This window comes from Galeopterus variegatus, unplaced genomic scaffold (genome assembly GCF_000696425.1).
Source record: "Galeopterus variegatus unplaced genomic scaffold, G_variegatus-3.0.2 Scaffold323, whole genome shotgun sequence".
NCBI lineage: Eukaryota > Metazoa > Chordata > Mammalia > Dermoptera > Cynocephalidae > Galeopterus > Galeopterus variegatus.
Window position 1 is genome coordinate 277961 of NW_007726434.1, and position 21868 is coordinate 299828.

The 21868-nt window shown below is 37.7% G+C and overlaps 1 protein-coding gene across 1 annotated transcript in view; it reads right to left on the reverse strand.

Annotated features, from left to right (window-relative positions):
• The window catches only part of ARHGAP15 (Rho GTPase activating protein 15), a 571811-nt gene that overhangs the window by 216443 nt on the left and 333500 nt on the right, over positions 1 to 21868 (reverse strand). Inside the window, exon 9 of the mRNA XM_008567489.1 lies at positions 7560 to 7658. Coding sequence (XP_008565711.1) covers positions 7560 to 7658 — 99 coding nt within the window. The remainder of the gene's footprint in view (positions 1 to 7559; positions 7659 to 21868) is intronic.

Genomic DNA, 21868 nt, shown 5'->3' on the forward strand with positions numbered 1-21868 from the left:
CACATTGCTGTATTTCTTAGATAGCCTTTCTGTTATTGAACTGTGCATTTATTCCTGTGTTAACTTCTGGTTTGCTTAAATTCTCTTCTTGATAAGAAGACTGTTGTGTATTGCCAGATGTAGATAAACTCCATTAAATGTCACTAATAAGTGCAGTGAATTAATTAATGCCCAGTTCTGTACATAGTTTGTGAACATTCAGTGAATGCCGTTCATGGCATGATTGAACTTTCCAGCATTTTCTTGAGCAAGGGTAAATTTCTCTGGGACAGAAAAGCAGGTATTAGGTAACTATGGCAGAGATGGCAACCAAGTCAGTTGCTTGTCTTCTCTTTATTACAGACCTCACAAGCCTGCCCTTTTATCCACATTTATTTTCTTAATTGCCAAACACAGCTTTTTTCTCTCTTTCCACCTTGTCATCTCTGATTTCTTTTGGTTGTCTTTTCCCAGTTTCTCTTTTATACTCTTGCTGCCTGTTTCCTGTTTACTCTGTTTTGATTTGGTCTTCCCCTCTAGCCCTGAATGTGGCTTTCTTACAGACACACAGGCCCCAGCATGACTGCCCCAAAGAGCCAGTTCCAGCTTGGACACAGCACGATGCTATGCCGTCAGGAAGGTGGCTGTCTGTGGCTGCATTAAAACAAAGCAAAGCAAAATACAAAACACAAAAGCGCTAAATTGGTCTTAATTTTAACTCAGGAAAAAAAGAAAAAAAAAAAAACTAAGGAGATTCACTGCAGACATTTGTAATGCTTCTTTGAGGATCGTCTCCATTGTAAATGCATGCGGATGCCTAACTTTAGGCAGGGAAAAGCAAGCACTTAAAAAACCCCAAAACCAAAAAACAAAAAACATAGGTCAGTGTCCTTAGAAACATTTTTGTTCAGTCCACAAATATTCTCTAGGGAAAAAGAAAAAGTGCTTATCTTGTACTCTTGATTTTTTTTTTTAGAAGTATGTAATTTTTATCAGTTTGTTTTGTTTTCATTACTTTTTTTTTCACTCACTGCTTATAAAACTAGCAAGCAGAAGTCTCTCTGGAACAAGATAGAATCATAAAAGTTTTCAAGAATCTCGTCACAAACTAAACAGTACAAATTGCGCATTCTTCATGGAAGTATCAGCCTTTAGTGCGTGCCTGGATCCAGCTATAATAGATTATCCCAAAGTGGGAAAGAATGAACAGTATAAAATTAGCTGAACTGGGAGCAGAGCTTGTCTAGTGAAGGCAGTATGATCTGCACTTTAGGGGCCTGGATGCGAAGGCAACGGGAAAAGACTATGTAAAGTTTTATTTTTGCAAGTAAGCACTCAGTAGGATCTCAAAGGCAGACTGATACAGTGAATAGAGTATCAGGAAAATTGTACTAATAACTACAATGCTTGTTATGTTTCAGCATAATAGCTATACTGTAATCATGCCTGGTTTTGTGTAATAAATGCATACCTCACCTAATATGTAAATGCAACATGTATATAGCAAATATTCCATGTGGTAAATTTATGAGTCAGATAAGTATATTCACCAGTAGGTAGGTGTCTAACCATGATTTCTTGAGATATTAACAAACATGTCCAAATAAATATTCGTATAATTAGATTTCATTTATAATGTTGTGAGCTTGTTCATGTGACATTTTCTCAAACTTCACGGGACAGAGGAATTACCAAAAAAAGAAACAGTTAAGGTATAATAATAATTTTAGCCATTCTTTTTCCAAGTTGCTATAATCTACCCAAAGATAACTAATTGTTCAGAGTAAACATTCCACTCAGACCACAAAAGGAATCCATTACACAAACATATAATTCACAGTCATTTTTAGTGGGTTGTAAACAGTTTGGAATGAGCATAAAATGGGACAAAAATCAAAGTGAGCATTTTGAAATGAAAAAGTGTTTGCTACAAAAGGTCAGTCCCTTTGCTTGGCAAACTATGTAGAAAAGCCTGGGAAAATGCTGATCACACAAGCAATGAGGGAATTTTAAAGCCAACAGCCTCCTTGTTTCTTTAAACAGACATCAGAACCTATAACTGGATCCTGTCAAACAAACGACAGCAAAAAAATATAACAGCTGCTGAGAAGTCAAGTTGAGAGATAAAGTTTTTGAGGCTAAGGACCTTCTCAGAAGTAGAGTAAAGGTCTTTCTTAAATCTTTAAGCAAGGTTATGGATCCCAGGGTGGCTTTTAGGCACGAAGTCAAATATGTAACTTTGTGTATCGTTCCTGTCATAGTATTTTGTGTTCCAGAAAAAAGACAGAAAGGACAAACTTCTTGTTGATTAGCATCTGCTGAGGCATTCTGCAAAGTAGCTTGTACCTGGAATCATCAAATTTGGAAGACATGGTGTCATTTAAAAAAAATTGTGGTAAAAAGCACACAAAATAAAATTTAATATCATACTGTTTTTAAGTGTACAGTTCAGTAATGTTAAGTAAATTCAAAATGTTGTGCAACAGACCTCTAGGTATCATTTTATTGTTGTTAAATAGCTTGGGGGCATATTAACCAGAACTGGGAATCATGAGGGAAGAACGAGTTGTTAGACCATATTCCAAATGATGAATGACAATTTAATTATATTAAAATTTTAAAAAATCAATCCTATTCCCTTATAAACAAAAACATATTGGAGGCATAAAAATATGTTTACAGTAGAAATATGCTCATTTACTTAACACCATTATTATATAAAAGAAGCTTCAGCAAGGTACATTTTTGGTATTGTTGGGTAGAAAAAGGACTGGCTTACCATTTAAGACATGTCTTTTTAAGTATCTCACACCAAATGACTCCTTATATTACATTGTCACATTGAGTCAAGAAAATAACCTGGAAATAAGGCTAATTAAACTTCTCTCATCTTATAAGGAGGCTAAAGTCAGGCAAGTATGGGTTTATAATTCAGGGTTTATGATGGTATTTCTTAAGCACACAAATTTTCCTGCTTTTTTAGTGTTCTAGTGGTTATTCTGTCTTGTAGTGTCTGCTCTTTTCTCTCATAGCACTTATCACAGTTTGTGCTAAGGTACTCACACACTCGTATGTGTCTGTTTCATGTCTATCTCACCCATTCTCTCAGCTGGCAGCATGGGGAAGGACACACAGTAGGTACTCAATAGCTACTTGCCTGAATGCGACATACACTTAGTGTCTGTTACTTCATTCGAACAATACTTATTGAGTGCTTACAGTGTGTCAATGTACTGTGTAAGGCTTCTTTCCAAATAGCGGACCATCACAAAGGGTAGTCAGTCAGGTACATACTTTGTATAAAAAGAACTATGAGTTAAGGTCTTACTACTTACTACCAGTTTAGACTATATGCTTTGTATAGTTCAGGTCTCCTATGTCCTTCCTTCTAACAGATACAGATGACCTTATGTTGGGAAAATAGAATAGTTTGGTCAGGGCCCTCACCTTGGGTCTGGTTGGGTGTGGTTTTAGCACATCCATTGTAAGCAAATTGTGTGTGTGTGTGTGTGTGTGTGTAGTTAGTGCACATGTGAGCCAATGTATCTTTTTAGTTTGGTTGCTATTCTTGTGTTCTTTAGAGAGAGAGAGAGAGAGAGAGAGAGAGAGAGAGTTTTAGTGAAGCAGGCAGGCGGGTGTCATCCTAGCCAATGTATCTTTTTAGTTTGGTTGCTATTCTTGTGTTCTTCAGAGAGAGAGAGAGAGAGAGAGAGAGAGAGTTTTAGTGAAGCAGGCAGGCGGGTGTCATCCTCAGGCATCGGCCCGGTGCAGCCATGCTTTCCAACCTACAACTTCCAAGGACCTTTTGGCCGGTTAGACCCACGTGAAGGGGTCTGGAGACACAGCCTGGTGTATGAAGGGTTTGTGACCCAGTCTGTGAATGGGCTTGAGGGGTCTGGGAGCTCCAGATCTGGCCCTAGCTCAACAATCGGCCCAGTCTGTGCAGGATTACCAGCAGGTAAAAGAGCCCGACATCTGGGAGCTCCAGACCCAGCCCTAGCTCAACAATCAGCTCAGTTAGTGCAGGATTACCAGCAGGTAAAAGAGCCCGACAACTGGCGTGGTTGCCTAGCTTTATAATTGGCATCACGAACAGGAGTAAGAGTGCTACAATTGGTGATGTTGACAGGATTCCAGACATCAGCCGTGGCTCCACACCTTATTTTTAAGTAAGCAATTTCTACATGTATTTGAAGTCATTATAAAGGACACAAAGTGTTCTATCAAGTAGTGAAAAATATACTTCTCACTGCTTATATCTACATACCCCCAACACATCACAATGCCTCCCTAGGTATGTTTGTCCTCCAGACCTCAAAAGAAAGTGTCAGGTGACCTCATGTTTTTGGTAATTTTACCAAGGATATGTATTGAGCATGAACAATGATCCAATATTTTCACAGAAATTGCTTGGGAAGAAGAAACATAAGTTGGGTTTTCATTGGCTAATCATGATATCTCACATACATGGCCTGCAACTGTGAAGGCAAGGCAAGAGAGAATGACCACTTGGAAGAGCCTTACGGACTAACATGCTCCTTTACACTTTTGCCTCCAAATTATGTGTATATTTTCACGGCTGAGCAGAAAACATCGGAAACCACAGAAATGACTTTAATCTAGTTATAACAGTTGGTGAAGGGGAGAATTCTCCGGTGGTTTAGAGAAATAAAGGGAACCAAATCAAGATAAGGAAACATACAAACAAGTTATTCACTAAGTTGGTTTACCTTTGACTTATGGATAGATTTTCTTCTAGGCATGTCCAAGAGAAGCAAAATTTAAAGAGCAACTAATACCACTTTATCAGGGATGAATAAAGAATGTATCTTATGCCAAGTACTTGGTAGAATTTCCCTGGGGAGTCTACAGAAGTATGAACAGTTTGGTTCTGTCAAATGCAAGCAGGTAAGACGAGCAACTAATTGAATGAATGAATGGTGAGATATTGTTTCCTAATGTTTCACTTTAAATCAAGCATGTAAGAAGCATTTAAAAAGATACAGCTACAGTTCATAGATGATTTTTTTTAAAAGAAGGGGAAAATAATATCAAGAAAAGAAGAATGAAACAACTCTTTTTTTTACAGGAGCCAATGTGCCACCTTAGTGAGCATAGGGGCCATTTTCCTACGATTGGGAGAGTAAACACACAGCTTTCATTAAATGTGCCTTTCGCATAACTGGTCCAGAGCATTTCCCATGATTCTGCAGTTGAGCATCTTGGCTAGAAGAGGATCTGGCCATTAGAAGGAGGGCTCTAGATAAACTGGGTCCCAGCCGTGCCGAGAGACTTGGCACCTTTCTATGTTACTTCCTAATACCAACCCCAGCATAAAATGTCATCAGAAGCCTGTACAAACATTGGACTTAGATTCACATAAATTATTTCTGTCCTGAGGTGGTGGTTTATGCCAGAATTTAGTAAAAACAACATTTCGAGCAAATAGAATTGGCATATAAATGTAAGAATATTAATCCAAAAAATGATCATAAAAAAATATAATCAAAAGTACAGACTTGTAAATCTTGCTATGATGTGAGAGGTTTATCTTGTGCTTTCGAGTTTTTACTGAACATTTTCATAGAGTTTCTTTAAGCTGACATTGCCAAAGTGCTTTGTGGAATTTTAAATTCTCTGACTTTCATGAAAATGCCCAGGAATTATTTTAATAATCATATATGTGTGATTAGCCCCTGTTTAGTGCTGGATCTACAAATTCATTGTAAGTGTAAACACTGGGGCAATGAAATATGATGACAGATACAGTTGCACCTGTCAGAAAAAACATTGCCTTATTTTATTAAAAATCACTGACAAGATGAAACGAACAAAAGATACAGTTTATATTTATAGACATTTTCTACTCTAAAATATTATAGTAACTGCATACTTCAAGGCTGCAACTAGCAGAGTTTTTGATTTTGCCTAGAGTAGATACATAAATCGAGAGGTATAGAGCTCTTCTTTATATGTGTGCACATCTTATTATGCGTGGCTTCCCCCAATGTCCTATTTGGATTTTCGATCTAATATGACACTGCTCACACCATCAGTATTGAGCATTTATAAGTAAATGAAGATTTCCTGGAATGAATGATAATTTAGCTATTGGAAATAATAACATTATAATATTCTCAGTGATCCATTTTGGCTTTAAGTGCTTATTAAATAATATTTATTCCTAAAATACATACTTATAAAATTAAATGAAATTGCACCATGCAATAAAAACACATTCCTCTGCAAAATCCTATTGACTTCATGCTTCACAGATGCCTCTCCTCCTGTTCATTCTGCATTTACTGTTTTCTACTCTCTGCAGTCTCAACTCTTCTCTCTGATGTGTTGATATGCTTTCCCCATAGCCACTCTCGTTATCCACATTCCCTACCCACTCCTTCCCTTCTTGTTATTCTCTCATTCCCTACTGATATGGGAATAATAAGATCCCAAGGCTGTCCTTACAGCATAATTAAAGTATGAATTTCCAGGAGGTAGAAATTGCAGACCATTTTTATTATGCTTCTATAATAAAGCCAGGTAACATTGAGAGAATTAAAATGGCTTTTTTCCTAGCAGATTACTTGGTAAAGATTTTTTTCCCCTTGGTTCTATTGTTTTAGGAGAGTAGGAGCTGGAAATGGGAATAGGTTCACCAATTCTTTTTCTGAAAACACCTCTATTTTTACATGATATATATCCCCCTAGATCCTGGGAATATGTTGTAAACTTGTAACAGATGGTGATGATGCTTCACATTTTTATACAATACATTTTGTAAGATTCTGCATCTACTATATGTATCTTCCAGGAAAAATGACCTTGAATGAATGAAGTCATAGTTTGAAAGAAAAACACCCTACAGATAGACTAGAGTAGAAATGATGAGTCAATTGGGTTTTGTTTTGTTCTCTTCAGATGAAATAATTTCAGATGAAAAACAGAATGTTGAAATAGAGGAATCAAAGGTCATCTTAACGATGAGTCAATTGGGTTTTGTTTTGTTCTCTTCAGTAAGATGAAATAATTTCAGATGAAAAACAGAATGTTGAAATAGAGGAATCAAAGGTCATCTTAACACTGGAGGTTTATCTGTTAATTGTTCCAGGGAAGCCAGTTAGCCATATTCTGTACTGAATTGAAACACGTAGAAGATGGGATATCACTGCCTGCAAGTAGGAGTGCTATTTGCTTCACTTGGGTAATGTTGGGGGTTTACCAAAAATTGTTCTGGCATAACATCTACCAGCATGAACGTTAGGAGGGTTCTAACACAGTGAGTGCTGATATTTTATGAATGTTTTATCACTGGCTTCAAAACAAGAAGTTTGCAATTGAATCAACAGTATGTCAGACAGACAAAATATTAAAAAAAAAGAACATTAGTGAGAATTACTAATGTCCCTATCATAAAAACAAACTGAAGTTAATGAGAAACGTGATCCTCTTAACCGATTAACAAAAGTGAAGTTTTAATTGCATGGCTTCCCAGACAAATCGAGTGGCACTGCTAACTTGAGTATTGGTTGTTTAGAGGGTGCAGGAATGGAGGAACTGCTGCATATTCAGTTACTCACCTCTTTTTTCGACAGCTTCAATGCATTGCTTTACAAACCGTGGAACTGTGGAATTTTCACGTTCACACACTGTGTGCAGATGGGAGCCAAAAATTTGATCTGCAAAAGAAACAAAGATGAGCTTCATTAAAATCCAAGCTTGCGTTGTTCTTTAATTTGATTCTGTTTCCATATCCACTGCATGATGAAATCTTCATCTTGCATAGGAATTGATTTTTTGCTTTAATTCTAAAGTGTCTATGGCAGACATACAAAGACCGTTAACTCCCTTCTTTATGGAACAGGACTCTGGCCCCAGAGTAAGAAAACTAACACTCTGCCATCGATTAGACAGGGATGACTGGGTAAGTTATAGTCTCTCTGGGCCTTAATTTTGTTGTCTATAAGATAATGACAAGGAATTAGAAAACTTCCGCAAAATAATTAACCTTAGTGTCTTTGGTGTCCTGAGTGTTTTAGAAAAAGTTGATCAGCAGTCATCAAAATTATGATTTTATCAGTATATTTAAGACATTCATTCTGCAGCTCAATGATATTTGAAGAGGCAAATTTGAGGAGACTTTGAAGTGAGCTACTTTGCATTTCTCCTGCCTTGAATATCCTTCTTCTTCTCTAATCAAAATATCACTTTTCCTTTAGGGCTCAGCTCAGATCATGCCTTCTCCTTGGCTTTGCGCCTCCTGTGACATAGGTTCTTTGGAATACCAGTTTCTCAGGATGTTCATAGGTAATTCAGGAAAAAGGGCCTGTGATCAAAATGGTTTAGCAGTGTTAGGTTACATGAAGTTAAACACTTTTTTTTGTTTGTTTTAATGTGTATATATTTTTAGAGCCTGTGATATGCCAATGTACTCTGTGAATCTCCATGAGGGGGTGGAGAACATATTATTTCTCAAACTTATTTGAGAAAGATCTTTTCATTTTCAGAGACCCTCCCTCCAGACTAATGTTTCTGAGAACACACTGTGGAGTCCTAGCCTAACCATCTTGTTTGGAACATGATTTACACGGCTTGCATTGTGTATTTACATGTATAATACATGGAATATACTCTCTCAAAGCAGATTCTGAGTGTCTGAATCCTCTACATCTTCTTATAGTCACCAGAGCTCAGCACAGATTCTGGCCCACAGTTTTCACCCATAGATTTTTCTTTATATGTAATTGTGTTAAAATATACATGCCATAAAATTTATCACTTTATCCATTTCTAAGTGTACCATTTAATGGTACTAAGTACATTCACAACGTTGTGCAACCATCACCACCATCCATTTTCAGAACTTTTTTCAGTAGCTTTGATGTTTATTACTGATAATGAAACAAATACGTAGTGGGTCCAAGCATTTCCCATTTTGCTCACAATGAAATCAAAGTCTCTATAGTGACATGATCCAACTTCTACTAATTAATTTCATTTGTGTCCTCCCACCTCCTCCCTGAACTTGCCTGCAACCCCACTGTGCATGTGGCTGTTTCTCATCCCTGCCAATCACACTTCTGCCTCAGGGACTTTGCATTCAGTATTTCCTCTGCATGCTGCACTACTTATTGCCCTAGGTCTCTGATCGAATGACAAGTTCTTATTGGAGCCTTTTTTACTCGTCTTTTAAAAAATGGCAGCACTGCACTCCGTTCTCCATGCCACACTCCCTTGACTTACTTTTCTTAGAACACTTATCTCCAACTGACATATTAAATTGATGCATTTACTTCTTAGTTGCTTTCCTTGCTTAGAATGCAAAATACAGGAGAATAAGGACCATACTTATTCCCTTCATTACTGGATACTCAGTGCCTAGACAGTATTTGGCATACCCTAGAAGTTCAACAAACATTTATTGAGTGATTGATTGCAAGACGTTTTGTTAATCATCAGTGAAAGTATTCAAATTTTTAAAAATATATGTAGATGTGGGAAGAAAAAGATATAATGCAGCATAAGATAATGCTAAGTGTTCTATTATTATAAAGGGGCATTCAAAATGAAGTGCAGTGAGATTTCAAGGAAGTCACAGTTTTCATGCATTTTTAGGAAAAGGTAATGGTTTGAACTGGTGACAACCCATCACTGAGGGAAGCAATTAAGGCTAAATCACTATTAATAATATACTCAAATATGGAAATGTGCATTTTTTTCCAAGAGACTAGAAGAAGATAAGCTCAAAACACACTGATATAATATAGAGAATTGGAAAATAAACATAGGTATTTGCTTTGAAAACTTGATGAAGTAACAAAGATTTGTTCAAAACAGTGAGTAACCTCTATAAGAAATAGTGATAAAAATATTATTAAAAAAAAACAACCCTGGACTTCAGATCGAATGATTTCAATTGACTAGAGATTGAAATCAGGAAGAATTGCTATAAACTACAAAACCCATTAATGGACTTCAAAATTCAAATCAATTTCAGAAATACTTGAATATCTTCAATCTTCACAGCAATGAGGTAGGCATGTTAAATTATAATAAAGATATCAAGAAGTTTCTAATATTGTAGAGGCTAACAGAAGTACTCAACAATATACAAAACAACAGCGAGTGTTATAAAAAGCACTCTAAGTTATAAAAAGTACTTAGAATGCTAAGAAAGATATCCTTTAGTATAAGGTCTTTTTGTGCCATTTAGTGCAGATGTGGTGTGGGGTGTGTGTGTGTGTGTGTGTGTGTGTGTGTGTGTGGGTAGGCATGTTAAATTATAATAAAGATATCAAGAAGTTTCTAATATTGTAGAGGCTAACAGAAGTACTCAACAATATACAAAACAACAGCGAGTGTTATAAAAAGCACTCTAAGTTATAAAAAGTACTTAGAATGCTAAGAAAGATATCCTTTAGTATAAGGTCTTTTTGTGCCATTTAGTGCAGATGTGGTGTGGGGTGTGTGTGTGTGTGTGTGTGTGAGAGAGAGAGAGAGAGAGAGAGAGAGAGAGAGAGAGTGAGAGATTTTGAGATGGAGGTCATTGAATAAAAATAGGTTCTTGAATGAAGTGGATATTAAATTTTGGAGAGAGTTTTTTTGTTTATTTATCTTGGTTTGTTTTCGACAGGTGCATATAAGAAAACAGAGGTAAGGGTATTCTAGGGCATTTACTCTTTCATTCATTCGGTTATTTGCAAAAGTAAGTCCTGAGTGCCTATTCAGCATTAGGAACTAGGAAAGGCACAGATAATACAACAACCAAGACTCATTCCCTATCCTCTAAAAGTTTCTTGTCTAGTTGGGGCAGCATATACGTAAACAGGTAAGAACATTTCACTGTAAAAAGTGCTATAATTAGAAAAGCACAGATGCAAGATGGGAGCACGTAGTGGGGCATCAGACCAGTCTTGAGTGCCCACGGAAGTCTTCTCAGAGAAGAAGAATTGAATCCTGAAGGATAAGTAGGACTTAGGTTGGACAGGTAAGAGGGGGGTACAAAGGGCATTCTGGGAAGATGCAGGAGAGTAAGCAAATGCACCAGTGATGGGAAGAATTATAGGAAGAATGGCTGTGCCAAGAATACCATTCTCTTTCTTATTTAGATAAATCTTGATGTATTAAGCTTTAAAAGGAGATAAAGATTGTGTTATGAAGCATCTTAAATTTTGTCAGGTAGGTTAAATTACTTGAGAGTGTGCAGAGACCATTGATTTCCTATCAACCAGCCATTCCTTTCTCAGATTCTTTCTTGTTTTTAGAGTCCACTCATAACAAAGAACCTGAAGGTAATCTCTATTGACCTTCTACTTCCCTTGCAGCACTGGGTGATTAGATAGTTCTGGTCAATGAAATACAGGGGAAATAACTCGGGAAGCCACAAGACTATGTTGTTTTCCCTGATAAAAGAAGAGGAATTTATAAGGAGACACTTTCTTTCTTTTTCTTGCTGCTTTTAAGACCACCTTGCCATGACATGATGCTTGGGGCTACTGCAGCAATCTTGTCACCATGAGGCAACAAGCCTGAGAACAAATGCTAACATGCTTTAAAAAAAAAAGAAGCAACAAAAAAATCTGAGACTTGATGATGTCACTGAACTTTTAAACCAAACCTAAAACACTTGCTACATATCTCTTGTTATATGAAATAATACAAAGGTACTTCAAAACATTCATGGAAAGATTCATATTATCTTTCAATTTTATTTTTCCACTAACTTTCTGAAGTACCCTTGTATAAGTCACTTTTAACTGGATATTCTATTACCAGCAGCCAAAAGTGTCCCAATCAAAGTAGTATGACATTGGAAACTTGTTCTGATTTTTGAGTAAAGTGTATATTATAATCATAGTTCTGCTTGAGAAGGTTTACTTGGTAGCACTTTGTAAAGGGGAGCACAGATAGAGGACAAGACTAGACACAAAAAGATTAGTTAAAAGGCTAAGCTGATCGCCTAGGAAGGATGTTATAAAGATCAGAATCAGAATAATAAGTTCTTCTCATCTTTTCTTAATTAGATTCACACATTCACCTCCTTTGCCATGTGATCATATGGTACCACCCACTAGAGTGGACAGCATTTATATCCCTCACTTTATTGATATGGGCCTTGGCCATATGACTTGCTTGGAATGATGTGATGTGAGTGGAAATGTGTCAGTTCCAGACTGAGGCCTTAAGAAGCATTGCAGATTTCTACTCATCCTCTTGCCAAGGAAGATATTCCCTGGGTAGCTGCTACCCCTTCAGCCTGAACTCCAGAATAAATACATATGCCAAAAACCTGAGGCTAACCCTTAGTGAAAAAACAAGTCCAATCAGACCTTAAGCTTAAAGAAGAGTGGCTTAGTCAAGCCTGAACTAGATTACCAGTATATGTGCTGCCGAAGCGAGCACATGAACTAGATTACCAGACCCACAGACACATGAGAAATAAATGCTTCTTCCTACATGCCACTGAGATTAGTGCTTTTTTTGTTACGCAGCAGTAGCTTACTGACATGGGTGGCGACAGGAGTCCAGATTTTTGGTGAAATATGATCTAATTTATGCTGTAAGAATAAAAACAAAGAGGGCTGGCAGGATATGAAAATTGAAACTGGAGAAGGAATGAAAGAGAGAAAAAATTATAAATTTGCTAAGAATGTGGAATTATATCTTTAGTTTAGATTCAGCCCCTAAGGAAGAGTCCCAAAAGAAATTGTTCTCACCTTAAAATTTAAACTCATTATGCCTTACCAAATATTATGACTCTTCTTATTATGCATTCTTTCCAGATCAATTCAATTATTTCCAATTCAATTCAATGACTATTTAGTGAGCACTTACCATATTCTGAGTATTGTAAAGAATGCAAGGTTTGAGTCATTCATTCAGTAACTATCTATCAAATGCTGTCTGTAAGCCAGACAACTACACTACAGCCTGAAAATGCAATGATGTGGGAAGACAGAATAACTCACAGTTACAATATAATGTGATTAATGTTATTGCATGGGTGTGTAATAATACTAGTGAAGATTTATTGTTCACTTACACTAAACCAAGCATGGCTCAAAGTACTTTATACATTCTAATATATTTAATCCTCACACAGATCTTCAACCCTTTGCTGGTAGATAATATTACCATCCTCATTTTACAGAAGAGGAAACTGAGGCACAGAGCCATTGAGTCATTTGTGCAGGGTCACCGAGTATTAGGTTTGGGGGTGGGTGGTGATGAGGACCAGAACTAAGACAATGAACCTAAAATGGAGAGAAAGGGTGATTCAGTGGGATTTGGTAAGGGTGCAGGAGGTGAGACAACCTAGCAGGCCAAGGTGCCCTGTAAGGTTCTTGCTCGGTTGAAGAAGACAGATACAGTAACTGGAGTGTTTGGAGAATAGAGATTGGAATTTAGATCAGCATTTCAGGTGCAGCAGAGTGGTGATGGAAGATGAAGGGGAAAAGTGCTCTTTAGATTTTGGCAATTACAAGAATGTGAGTGACTGTAAGGAAAATGGTTTTAGTAGAATGAGACTGAAAAGCCAATGATTGTGGTCAAGGTTTGAAGAGAAGGTGAGGAAGTAGAGACAACAAAGAGAATGTGCGTGACTGTAAGGAAAATGGTTTTAGTAGAATGAAACTGAAAAGCCAATGATTGTGGTCAAGGTTTGAAGAGAAGGTGAGGAAGTAGAGACAACAAATAAACTCCTCCTTTAAGAAATTTAGAGGTGAAAGTTACAGAGAATGGGGATTAATTAGTTATAAGGGAAGATATGACTTGTGGAAGGATTTTAAATTGGGCAGATAGGAGTATTTTTGATTACCAGGTAGGGGGTGAGGTACACAAGTGGCTTTTTTTGGTTATAAAGTGGGAGGTAGGGGAGGTGCATTACTGCCACTTACTGGTTGGTTTATGCAAGTGCAGGCAGTCCCCCACCAAGAAAAACTCCCCAAATGACAATAGTGCCCTGGTGAGAAAAGAGCTTAGATATATTGGATTGCATTAAAGAGAGGGGAGATGTTTGCTTTCACTGGTTACCAGCAAACCAAAACTTTTTTTCTCAGCATGTATCCTATGTTGAAATGCTGCACTCACTCAAGAGGGTGTGGCTCTGGGGTACAAGAACTTAGTCCCACCTTGGCAAATCTGATTAAATGAAAGTTTGTTGTGTGGCCCAAGCTGGGCCAATAATCCTCACTCAAAAAATTCAGAATTTGGATACTGAGAGGATAAACCAGTAATTTGAACTCTAAAGCTGCCTAAACTTAGATATTGGGGGGTCAGGACAGCCATTTGGGGAGATGGTCATATGCAATGGGTTAGGGAATATAGGAAACGATTTGCAGAGAGAGTCAAATGGAGCAGATACACCTCACCTCCTTTCCAATGCCTAACTCCGGGCACTGCATATCCTTGCCATGGTACTTGGCACACCCATGTCATGAGGTACCGTGAAATCCCCTCCCAATCATATCAACTGAACTCTTTTGAGTGAATTTCTGTTTACTGCAACCAAATAAACTTGACTAGAACATGGACACAGCATTGGCCCAAAGGTTTCAAGAGAGGGATTACAATTACAATGGTAGGGCCAGTCTTGGACAAATAACTCAATGGGACTCACAGTTACAGATGACACTGGTTAGCAAGAGCACAGTAGACACTGACTAGTTTTGTTACACCTGTATCTGTTCTATCCTCTGTTAAGAATGCCCTGATTTTTCTTTGGGGATGATACCTTTCTGGTTTTGTTGCCATTTGTTTTGGGTAGTGATAATCCCACCACCTCCAGCTCCAGGGACAAACATGTATTTCATCTCCCTGGCCACAGTAATTGCTTCAGGCATGAACACGTGGCCCAAGTGGATCCTGTCAAGCAATTCCTGAGAATTTTTCTGGGGCTACTGGGAAAGAGGAGCTCTAGGAGATGTTAAACTATGAGGACATGAGTCTGAACTTCTAGAAGCTGTTGCCACCTCCAGAAAGACAAACTGGAGAATTAAGCCAACAGAGTGGAGAAGATAGCTGAGTGATGGGCAGATGAAGCTCTACGTTGTGCTCCTAGATCCAGTCATGCCTGAAGCTGTCCTTGTCCCTAGGACTTTTCAATTAAGTAATCCCAATAAATTCCATTCTTACTTTTGCAGTTTGGAAAAGTTTCTATCAATTCCAACTGAAAGAATCTTGACTACAGCATTAACCTTCAACATAAAATGATGAATTACATAACTTAGAGGAGACAATGATGCACGTGAAATGGCTTTACAAAGTAAAAAGTGCTATCCAAAGAAAGTGAATTATAGACATTTAGATAAAATGTCCCTATTGAATTTAAGTGCTGTTGTAGGATTGCCACCCATTTGTAAATATGATACAGTCCAGCATTTGATGCACCAAGGAGATTCATTAAATTATAAAAATGTGTTTGAACTAAAGAAACTCCTATCTTCAAACAATGCAGAAAAGAGTGAGAAAGAAAAAAGGTATTCTGTTTTTTGGGCAAGCATTTATAAACTAGCTTTGCCTCCTAAACTTCCATGCCCGTTGTCCTGGTACAACATTAAGGATTATTTGTACTTTTGTCTTCCTCACGTTATTATAAAAAAGGGAGCAGTCCCATCCCAGAGCCCTGAGCTCCCGATCCCCACCTGTACTCCCATCTGTGGGCTCACTAGTAATCCTTTCTTCTTCTCTTAACCTTTTCCTTTTTAAATTTAGAAAACACCTCTTGGTAGAAATGCCAATATTTTTGGAATCCTCTGCAAGTGTCTATGGCCTTGGCTAGTGTGATCATTATATCTTCCTCCTACCATTTCAACACTTACGCCAGGGGTGGCAGGCAACACATTGGTGGGAGAAAATCCATTTTCTGCAATTTTTCTTTGAAAGCATCTTTTGGTGAGAAAAATAAATAGGCCTTCCACATGACTGCACTTATAAATCATGTTGTTTACATAATGAATTAGAGTTTAACTAGAGAATGGTGGTTTTAATCTTTAAGCTCTCAAACTTTTGAGCGATTTGGTTAGTTCATCAGCATAACCAGGTTAAGTCTCTGCGATTACAAATTAGCTTCGTTCTCCCTCATCGCTGCTATATATTTTTTGACAAATTATGTAAAGAACACTCAGTAATGGGATCTTTGTCAGTTAGATTCCAAATGAATCAAAACGACGAGGAGAACTACTCAATAGAGGCAGTTAAATGTTCAAATAATGTGACGGTGTTATCATCATTTACCCAGGAGACAGTCTCCACATGCTTTTCAAAATGATGTTACTCTGCTTGCAGGAGAGAGGGCCATTGCAGCTACTCTAGTAAATTTTTAAAAGGAAGAACAAAGAACCACACATACACGAGGAATATAGAGGCAAGCAGAAAACAATAAAGGCAATCCAAACTGCTCAGCCCCCAAAACAAATCAGACAATTATCTTGGTAATGAGGTATATTGGTAATGAGTTATTTTGGCTGCAAAACATAGCAACACTATGGATATAGTAAGCAAAGGAAAATTATTTGAATGATATTGAGGGGTGGAGGTGGGAAGGAACTCAATGAATTTACTAGAGGCTGGGGGACCGGTCTTGAAGATATCTAGAAATCAAGATGTTCAGGAAATTCATGAAATAGAAAGCATGAGAATCAGAAACTGTTTTGTCAATCTGATAGCTGGCTCAGGGTGTTAATTTTATTGCTACCACCAGCACTAGCACCAGCACCGTCATAATGTCTTCTAACCATCAATCACTAAAGATCTGAAGTTCCAGTAGAAGATGCCCTGTTGATTGAGATGATGTTATGAAAAGTGGGTGGGGAAAGGAAAAATACAGCCCTCATAGCTTCCATAGCAGGTAGTATTTACTTGGAATTTTTCTCCTTCCAAAATGCCACACTCATGGGCAGATCATGTCCTAATTTCTGTAAGGGAGACGAAGTGAATGCTGAAAGGCAAAAGTAATATTCTCAACATGGGTAATTTAAGCAATTTAACTGAATTCATCCATTGATTTTAAAGTATAAATGACATTTGTTTTTCCTTTTGAGAATAGGCTTCCAGACCCAAACTTTCAGATCATTTATCAAAGCAGGCAGTTTTTATTCTCATCTTTTATATTTTCTCCAGGTCCATTGTTACCAACTTCTTTCTCCTCCTTTAAAATACAATATGAGACGCTATCATATAACTTTCTCCAAACTTTACTGAGAATGTTTGGGAAAGTGGGTAGCTAAAGTAAGTACTATAGTTTACTGGATGGCCTACGTCTTTGAATTGATACAGAAAAATATGCCTCATGCTAAAACACTACTGAATGTAATGAATTGTAAATGCTTCAAAAGGTACTGCATTATCTTATGATTTTTCAGGGCTTTGAATGAAAATATCACTTATTGCTTTTTGGTACGTAGATATCAAAAACTGGGCTGATTCTCTGCTGAATCTATAAAATACACTAGAAGTAAACTTCTCTTATTGCCTTGTTTATTTGAGATTTTGTTTCTTCATAAAGGGCAGATATAGGAAAAAGCTTAATTATTTTTAAGTAGTTTAGAATGTAAATAAATAGGAGTTACCAAATATATGCACTTCTGTGTATAGTTTCCTCCCCGATGTTATTCACAGTTTTGCATCTCATCAAACATAACAGAGTCTAATGTCTCTGGTCTGCTGTGGAAAGACTGGCCTGGAGATTTGCTGGGCTGTATGCAGAAGATCTCCCCACTGGGAGAGATCTGCTAGGGTAGGCTGAGTTTCAGCAGTTTCTGATTGAAGTTGAACAGTTGGCTGCAGAGGTTGCATTGTTTGACAAGAACTGCCCAAAGATGAGTTTCAGGGGTGGGCCAGCTGTCACCCAGATGGAATAGCAGTGTTCTTCCTAACTCTATTTTTTTCTCTTTCTTCCCTTTTTAGGCTTCCAGTAGTCTCCATTTTTCACAGTCTCGCCCTCAACCCCAAATAGTACTTTTATGAACTACCTCTGGGCCCCTTCTTCTCAACTCCTAAACTCTTGCGGAAATAGATCTCAACTCGATTGTGGTCTGATTAGAGCAATGGACATTTTGATGAGCCTACTGGCCAGGAAGAAATTTGCATCTTAAATGAAGAGTATATTAATCCAATGGGACAATGAGTATGAAATGTTTCTAAATTTATTTACTCTAGGTAGCAGCTTTGTCCTATACTTCTTTCCTCTGCTTACCCAAAGCAGCACAGCATGTGTGCACGCACACGCGTGCGCGCGCGCGCACACACACACACACACACGTGAGCACAGAGAATCACGACAGTATAGAGAACGGTTTGGCCGAGTGAATCTCTCATGCATTTTTGTATTCACCCATTCAATCTGTCCATCCGCAAGTATTTTTCAATGCCTGCTGGGAATGGAGTAGTGAAAAGAACACCCTGTTTTCACACAGCCTATACATAAATGGGGAAAATAAACACACAAACTCATTAATATATAATATAATGTCAGATGGTGATAAGTGGTATGGAAAAAATGAAGCAGGATAGAGAGATTGAGAGCTAATGGTGTTGCTAGGAAAGACATCTCTGAGGCAATGGCATTTCAGCAGAGACCAAATGAAGTAAAGGACTGAGCCATGTAAACTCACAGGGGAGCAGCAAGTGCACAGAGCATTAGGGGTAAGCTGTGCTCATTAGAGGAAGAGCAAGATGGCCTGGGTGGCTGGAGAGCAGTGAGCAAGACAAAGTGTGGTTCAGGATGAAATCGAAAATGTAGCCTGGGGGTCAAAGCAAGTAGGACCCTGTAGGTCACAGGAAGGTCATATATTAGATATTATTTTAATGTGATTTTATTTTAAATTATTGGAGATTATTAAACAAGTGACATGATGTGATTTATAGTTTTAAATGATCCTTCCAGTTGCTGTGTGGAGACTAGATTTAAGGGGGGTCAAGATGAGAAGTGACGGGCTAATGAAATATTCCAGGGAGAGCTGACAGTGCTTAGAGAAGGATGGTAACAATGGAAGAGACTAAAAATGGTTGAATTTAGAGTATATTTTTAATGTGGGATCTGCTGATAAAAGTAGAAGAGACACAGGAGAGTGGAGGGCGACTCCAGGGGCACATGGCGGTGGTATTTTCCGAGTTAGAGAACATGTGGGAGCCAGGAGTTAGGTGCTGCTCCAGATAAATTGGCAATGTCTACCAAACACCCAAGGAGATGTCAGATAGACATTTGAACGAGCAAGTCTGGAGTTTGAGGCTGATGTTTTAAGTTTGGAAAGCATCATCCTACAGATAGAATTTGAAGCCACGCAACTGGAATATTGCAGCTCTGGAATGTTTGAATAGTATCCTATAGTCTGAGAATGAGAATGAAAAGAGAAAAGAAGTCCAAGGACTTAACAAAGGAGTACCCCAACATTCTGTGGTTGCGGAGAAGAGCAGGATCCACCCAAGGAGTGCCCACTGACCAGAGTTTCAACAATAAAGGAACAAGAATATAAATAAATAATTCTAAGACCACTCGAAGTTTTCATGTCTTGCTTAATTTCCTTCCTTATCTCTCTCTAGGCAATAACTTCCCTGAAAGTGTAGAGTTGAGTGAGATAGTCTCTGGACTACCAGATAAAGCTCACGGTCCAGTTAGAAGATATTAAAATCATGAAATAAAGGGGCACTAATTGACAATGTGGAAGACAGAGACATTTGTGGCATTGGTAATGTGAGCTGGAGGAATAAAAGTGAATAGAAGTTTACTAAGTAAAGGAAGCTAGAAAAAATATTCAAGGCAATGAAAGCTTTACGTAGTAGGACAAGATAAATGCAATTTTATCCACTTGTATTTATATTTATGCATTTATTATATTACATGCCTTCTGGTTGCCTAATGAATACATAAATGAATAAATTAAAGGATAAAAAATAAACAAGAGAAAACAATTTATAAAATAAAGTGATTTCTTCCTAAAGATTAGGATGTGATCATTGAGTCTGAGGGAAAAATATTTTGGTTCTGTTTGCTTTAGTGCATTTTTAGATGATGAACATGGCCGAATTTTGTCTAGAAAAGACTGTTCGTATGCACTGTGGGTTGACCGTATTTTCTGCTTCTCATCTGCCTGTCTCTATCTCATTAGAATTATAGAAGGTGCCAGCAAAGGAATAGGGATCAACAAAATTCGAGGATGTCAAAGTTTGCTACCTACTCCCATATTTGTGTGCTTTTCTTATCATTTAAACAGAAAACTGCCCGCAGAATTCACTTGCTCAATCACATAACTTACTGTAATTAATCTAAAGTTAAAACTTTTATCAATTAGGTTATCACTTACTTCCCTAAGTAGAAACTTTATTGGGGGGTTTAAACTACTGTGAAGTCAGTCATTTTATTTCTCTTTGAGTGATAAGTTTAAGGAGAAATTTTGATATATAAGATTTATTCTGGTAATTGACTAAACTGATTCTAAATCATCTAATTTATCTTTTAAGCCCAACTAATTTGATCTAAAGCTGGAAATGTCATTCAGTGATTGACATGAGTTGAAATATTCTTTTTAGGTGGGGAAAATGTGGAAATTTTGACTCACTCCAGATTTAAGTAGAATCTAGGAAAGAAGACTGTACTTTTCCTAATAGCATAGATTTGTTAGAATCCCAGGTGGTAAGACTTCAATTTATTTGCATGAATGCATAGTTCAATAAGGAAAGGCTCAAATTTAGTTAGAGTAAAACTGCTTAATGATTTCAAATATTACTTGTAATATATTAATATAACAGGTTTGAATATCTATAATGGAGTCTCTTTCATTTGGGTCTTAAGGGTGTTCTCAAAGCCTCTAATGCTGAGTGCTAGGTACACGCTGAAGTACCTAAGAGGAAAGCACTTTAGGTTAAAAGCACTTTCTCTCTCAGCCTCAGGTTAAAAGCTATTTCAGGATTCTGTTAAAGGCATTCTTTAGTCCTCAGCTTCAGCTTAAAAGTGGCTTTGATGAAAAGTGCTTGGAGGCAGGTAAAGGATTTTTATAATAAACCATATTAAGAATGGGGAATCATGTGGTTCTTTGGCTAGCTCTGTGGAGGTATGGTGTAAGCTATGCTCAGGAATGCCTGTTCCCTGTGGACTGTTCTCAGCAATGCGGTCTACTGGTTATTCCATGTAAAGAAACTGACAAACATTTCCAGGAATGTAATCAGAGAGAAGGGGTTATGAGGCCAAATTAGTGGGCCATCACGCACACATTTCCAAAAACATTTTGTCTCCTTTGGGCTTTAGTCAATTACAGTGTGTATTTCTCATTTTTCAGCTCCTACTATGGAAAGTGACAATGCACTAACATTTCCAAACCACCTTATTCTGTCCCAAAGTTGCCCACAAAATTGAATGAGGAGGTGTCACATTGTGAAATGCTGCTTTGTATATTGCACATTTCTGGTTCATTGCACACTCTTCAGGTGTATTATGTTTCCCTGTGGGGGGAAGGAACATAAAGAAGAAGAGGATTATCTCAATTAGATCTGCCTACTGAATTGGCACGATGATGTCCACCACCCCAGATGTCTACTTGCAAGAGTTGATATTAGTTGGTGAAAGACAGTCAGTTAGGAGGAACTTTGAACTTGTGGAGAACAGTGGGAGTGCTGAGAGATGGCAAATGGCACATGTACCCCAGCTAGTCCCAGAGAGGACCTCTGACTTCTGTTGAGGAAAATGTGGTATATCTACACAATGGAATACTACTCAGCTATAAAAACGAATGAAATACTGCCATTTGCAACAACATGGATGGACCTTGAGAGAATAATATTGAGTGAAACGAGTCAGGCAGAGAAAAAGAAATTCCACATGTTCTCACTCATTGGTGGGAGCTAAAAAATAAACAAATTAATTCACCCACATACACACACACAAAAAAACCCGGGG